The sequence below is a fragment of the Microtus ochrogaster genome, chromosome 17 (genome assembly GCF_000317375.1).
Source record: "Microtus ochrogaster isolate Prairie Vole_2 chromosome 17, MicOch1.0, whole genome shotgun sequence".
In the NCBI taxonomy this organism is placed as follows: Eukaryota; Metazoa; Chordata; class Mammalia; order Rodentia; family Cricetidae; genus Microtus; species Microtus ochrogaster.
This window is the reverse complement of record NC_022019.1, coordinates 1,349,795-1,355,005: the sequence shown is the minus strand read 5'-3', so window position 1 is coordinate 1,355,005 and position 5,211 is coordinate 1,349,795. Positions and strand designations below refer to the sequence as shown.

At 43.6% G+C, this 5,211-nt stretch overlaps 1 protein-coding gene across 1 annotated transcript; it reads right to left on the bottom strand.

The window, feature by feature from the left end:
* Window positions 1-4,170: 4,170 nt before the first annotated feature.
* On the bottom strand, window positions 4,171-4,721 carry LOC101984958 (dynein light chain 1, cytoplasmic-like). Its single transcript, XM_005355356.3, has one exon. It carries the CDS (start codon window positions 4,631-4,633, stop codon window positions 4,364-4,366), a length of 270 nt encoding a protein of 89 aa, XP_005355413.1. The 5' UTR covers window positions 4,634-4,721; the 3' UTR covers window positions 4,171-4,363.
* Window positions 4,722-5,211: the final 490 nt, after the last annotated feature.

Genomic DNA, 5,211 nt, shown 5'->3' with positions numbered 1-5,211 from the left:
AAGAGCTAGTTCCAGGACAGGCTCCAAAACCACAGAGAAACCCTGTCTCGAAAAACAAAAAAACAAACAAACAAAAAAAACCACTTTTGTTTATTTTGAGAGTGTGTGCCTGCTTATCTATATGGGCACCACAGGCACGCAGCACCTGTGGAGGCCCAGAAGATCATCCTGGAGCCTCTAGAACTGGAGTTACAGGCGGTGGCTCTGAAGCACCTGACATGGCTTCTCAGTTCTTCTGGGAACTGAATCAGGGCCTCTTGTGCAAGCAGCAAGTGCTCCTAACCACGGAACTATCTCTGCACCTGTGAGAAATCCTTCAGTAGATAAATGAATAATAGCTAATAATTATTGTAGAAGGAAAGTTTAGTAGAGTCACTGTAACTAGGGTAAACACTAGTTGTTGGAGGTGCTCAGACCTTGAAGAAAACAGTGGTTTATTTAGTGGTTTTCTGAAAGAGTTTTCCATCCTTTGCATGACTTTGGTTACAAGACAATCCTGGCATAACTAGAGTGTCTTGATTTTTGGATACTGAAAATAGTACACAATAAAGACTAACTGTTATCATTCATAAGAGGTAAATAACCCGAGGCTGGACCCACGAAGAGCAGCAGCAGGTCACCCAAGACCAATGGGAGACAGCTGTAGGGGAGGCAGTGGTGGGTGAGAGACAGACAGATACAACATACAGAGACTGCTGGGGTACAGAGTCTATTTAGTGGGTTACAGCAGAGGGAAGGGAAGGGGAAAAGGGAGGAGGGGAGAAGAGAGAGAGAGAAAGGGGGAAGCTGCTTTTCAAGAACCTATCTCTCTGCTATGAAAAGTCTCTTAATAATTAAACATATAAGTGCCATATTCCCCAGACCTCTGAGCACTTGAGGGCTGTTTATCAGGTATAGATAAGTTATAACTACAGTACAGAATCTGCCCAGAGGGTTGAGTCCAAGCTCAGAAGAAGGAGAGAGAGAGAGAGAGAGAGAGAGAGAGAGAGAGAGAGAGAGAGAGAGCTGAGCTAGCAAGCAGGCAGGAGAAAAGGTGGGCAGAAGGGGGGGGGAGGTTGGGAGTAGGCAGAGCTTGTCTCTTAAAGGGACAGGGCACCCAAGTGACCCACCAGGCCATCAGATTACAACATTACCATCTTTTTTTAATATAAAAAGGCAGGGGATTAGGAATACCAGGTTGTGGACCCAGCAATACCACTCTTGGGAATATACCCAAGAGAGACCCTATCATTCAACAAAAGTATATGCTCAACTATGTTCATAGCAGCAGTGAACCTTATAGAAGAGAAAGTGGGAAATACACTTGAACGCATTGGCACAGGAGACTACTTCCTAAATATAACCTCAGCAGCACAGACACTGAGAAAAAACAATTAATAAATGGGACCTCCTGAAGCTGAAAAGCTTCTGTAAAGCAAAGGACATGGTCAACAACACAAAACAACAGCCCAGAGAATGGGAAAAGATCTTCACTAACCCCGTATCAGACAGAGGTCTGATCTCCAAAATATACAAAGAACTCAAGAAACTGGTCACCAAAAGAACACATAATCCAATAAAAAAATGGAGTACAGACCTAAACGGAGAACTCTCAACAGAGGAATCTAAAATGGATGAAAGACAGAGAAATGCAAATCAAAACAACTCTGAGTTTACATCTTACACCTGTAAGAATGGCCAAGATTAAAAACACTGATGACAACTTATGCTGGAGAGGTTGTGGGGAAAAGGGAACACTTCTGCATTGCTGGTGGGAATGCAAGCTGGTCCAACCCCTTTGGATATCAGTGTGGCGATTTCTAGGAAATTGGGAAACAACCTTCCTCAAGACCCAGTATACCACTTTTGGGTATAGATCCAAAGGATGCTCTTTAACTGATGAGTCTATTTCCTCTGTTTTATCTTCAACGCTTAAATCCTCTCTTCTATTTTTTGTATTCTGTTGTTCATACTTGCATTTGTGGTTCCTGCTCTTTTTCTTATGATTTCTGTTTCTATAATTCCTTCGGCTTTTGTTTTATTTTTTTCTATCTCAGTTTTCAAGTCCTGAATAGTTTCTTTTATATGTTTGAGTTCTTTTTCTTGGTTTTCTTTAAATGATTTGCTGATATCTTCCAATTTTTTGTTTGTTCTTTCCTCCATTTCTTTAAGGTAATTTCTTATTTCATCTTTAAGAATTTCAAACATTCTCTTTTTTTTCAAACATTCTCTTGAGGTTATTTTTTAGATCATTTTCTTCTTGTTCATCCATATTTGGTTGTTCAGATCTTACTTTTGTAGGGTCTTTAGGTTTTACTGGTATTGTGTTGCTCTTTGTGGTGTAGCATATGATCTTACCTTTTCTACTCATCTTTTCTCTAATAGGTGTGGTTGGGGCTGTCTGAGATTCTGTTGAATAATCTTCTAGGTGCCAGTGAATCCAAAGCTAAGATGGTTGTTCCTCATGGTACAGTCAGGGTCACAGTTCTAGTTACCCTGTTGGTTATTCCTGTTCCTGGAGATAGTTCAGTGCTCCTGTGCTTTGGTCTGCTCCCTTGGAGTTTGCTGTCTCAGACCTACTTTGGCCTAGGCTGCTGACTTTGATCTGTTTCTGTAAATCTTGGTCTGGATCTCCTCCTGCAGAAGTCCCTGGCTTGGAGTTGGACCTGTTATGGTGGCGATGGCTGACTCTGAATCTGGTGGCTGACTCAGTCCTGATCCACCCCTGTCCCGGGACTGGGTTTGCTCCTGGCTTCGGCTCCTGGTGGAGCTTGTTCTCTCTGTGTCTTAAGTAACTGGTTCAGTCCCACTCCAGTTCCAGTGGAGATCGCAGACTCTGAGTCAGGTCGTTGGCTCAATCCTGGTCTGCCAGTGTCCCAGGACTGGGTTGGCTCCCAGGGCTGAATTTGCTCCTGGCTTCTGGTCCGGGTGGAGCTTGTTTCCCCAGGCTCTCTCTGTCCTAGGAGTCTCATTCAATCCCAAAGGATGCTCAATTGGGACACATGCTCAACTATGTTCATAGAAGCTTTGTTTGTCATAGCCAGAGCCTGGAAACAACCTAAATGTCCCTCGACTGAAGAATGGATAAAAAACGTGGTACATTTACACAATAGAGTACTACACAGCAGAAAAAAAAATAACGACAGCTTGAATTTTGCAACAAAATGGATGGAGCTGACCCAGACACAGAAAGACAATTATCACATGTACTCACCCATAGGTATTTTTAAAACATAGAGCAAAGAAAACTATCCTACAAACCACAATCCCAGAGAACTTAGACAACAATGAGGACATTAAGAGAGACTTAGATAGATTTAATCTACATGGTAAGTAGAAAAAGGCAAGATCTCCTGAGTAAATTGGGAGCATGGGGACCTTGGGGGAGGGCTAAAGGAGGGAGGGGAGCAGAGAAAAATGTAGAGCTCAACAAAAATCAATTAAAAAATGAAGTTATACTGAAATTTGTTTGGTGAGGTTGTCCTTTTAAACTGACAAAATCTCTCCGCTGTCAAACTGCAATAGAAATTTTCGAGGATGATAAAATTTTACTTGAGGAGTTATTGATTAAAAAAAGACAGAGAACTTACTTGGTTGTCTACCTAGAGCCTCTCCTCAGGGTCTTCCACGGTCACTTGGGGTCCTATTTGCCTTTTGCTGCTTAGCGCAGGGCCTGCCAGGTTTTATAAGAGCCTGTGGATTAGGAAATGTGTAGGAGAACACAGCAACCTCGACCTGAGCAGCTAGGCAGTCGATTCCACTTGATGCTTTGTCCACATCTGGAGATCTTTAGTTTAGATGAAGGCAGTTCTGCCCAGTGGTTAGTGTTTTCACTTGATGAAGCAAATTGTGGATGGATGTTGTCCTGTACCCATCTGTCTTCTGTCTTCTTTGGAGGAAAGAGTGCTGCTGCTAGGAGCCAATCTGTCTCTCTGCTATGAAAAGTCTTTTAATAATTAAACATTTCAATGCTATATTCACCAGATCTCTGAGCACTTGAGGGCTATTTATGGGGTACAGATAAGTTACAACTACAGCACAGAATCTCCCTGGAGATCTTAGTCCAAGCTTGACTGTATTGGTTTTTAACTTAACAGGTGAGTTTTATACTTGTGAAAGACGAAGAAAAAACTGTTTGCAATATAAGCTTAGGGGTGGAACTGACAATAGTGGAGAACAGCTTATTATTTTATTTATTTTTCTGTTTTACTAATTATTTTATAACCACAAACTCGTACAGAGGATGATGCTCCGCACAAAACACAACAGATTCAAACGAGGTGTTCCCTTAGCAAAGCTAAAGAGTCAGTCTCTGGTATTTGGAATTTAGGATGCAGTCCTTGTTTTTGGATGGATCACTGGGTGTTTGGCACAGTCCATGCTTTTAACCAGATTTGAACAGAAGAATGGCCACCTGACCCAGGTAGAAGTAGATGAAGTGTTTGGTTTCATGTGTCACATAACTACCGAAGTTCCGCCCCACAATGCAGTGCCAGGTGGGGTTGTACTTCTTGTCAAATTCCTTCTTGATATGGGCCGCAATATCCTTTTCTATGTTGTACTTCTCCAACGCCTGAGTAGTGCACTCCACCGAGTCCTGTTGTATCTCTTCCGACATGTCTGCATTTTTGATCACCGCTTTCTGGTCGCACATGGTTGCCGTGGAGCAGGGGCCAGCCGGCTGCTGCGAGCTCCCGAGGAAGGTGCTGGCGCCGCTCAGGCAGCAAAGAAGAGCCGGTCGCTACTGAAGCCGTGGCGCCCAGCTTATTATTTTAAAGCAGGGTTGGAGCACATATAAAAGTGACAGGTCATGCAGCTGGCTAGGGGCAGGACCTCATGTGGAGAACCTGCTGCCAGCACTCTTTGGCTAGGGGCTGAACCTCACTAGTCTCTGGCTCCTTTTTATTAAGCTCAAAGAATATGGTAGCAGCCATGGTTGTCCACTTGGTGTAACTCTTCAAATTTAACAGTCCACTGGTAGGAGTTAGAAATGTCAGCCTGTTTCCCACGGGGGAGGCAGAAAAATAAACAACTGGCTCAGGCCGTCATCTATTTGTCCACAAGATAACGGGGACTGAGAAAGGGCAGTCACCCAAGAGACACCAGGCTGGAAGGGAACAATATCCCGAAAAGGATCCACAGATTCGAGGGGCTCTGGGCCCAAGAAACGAATGCACCACTCAACGAGCGCAGTGCTAAGGCAGAGCCCGAGAACCATGCTCATGGGAAAGG

Excerpts from the sequence above, each read along its gene's own strand:
- LOC101984958 (XM_005355356.3), bottom strand. The coding sequence starts at position 4,633 with ATGTGCGACCAGAAAGCGGTGATCAAAAATGCAGACATGTCGGAAGAG.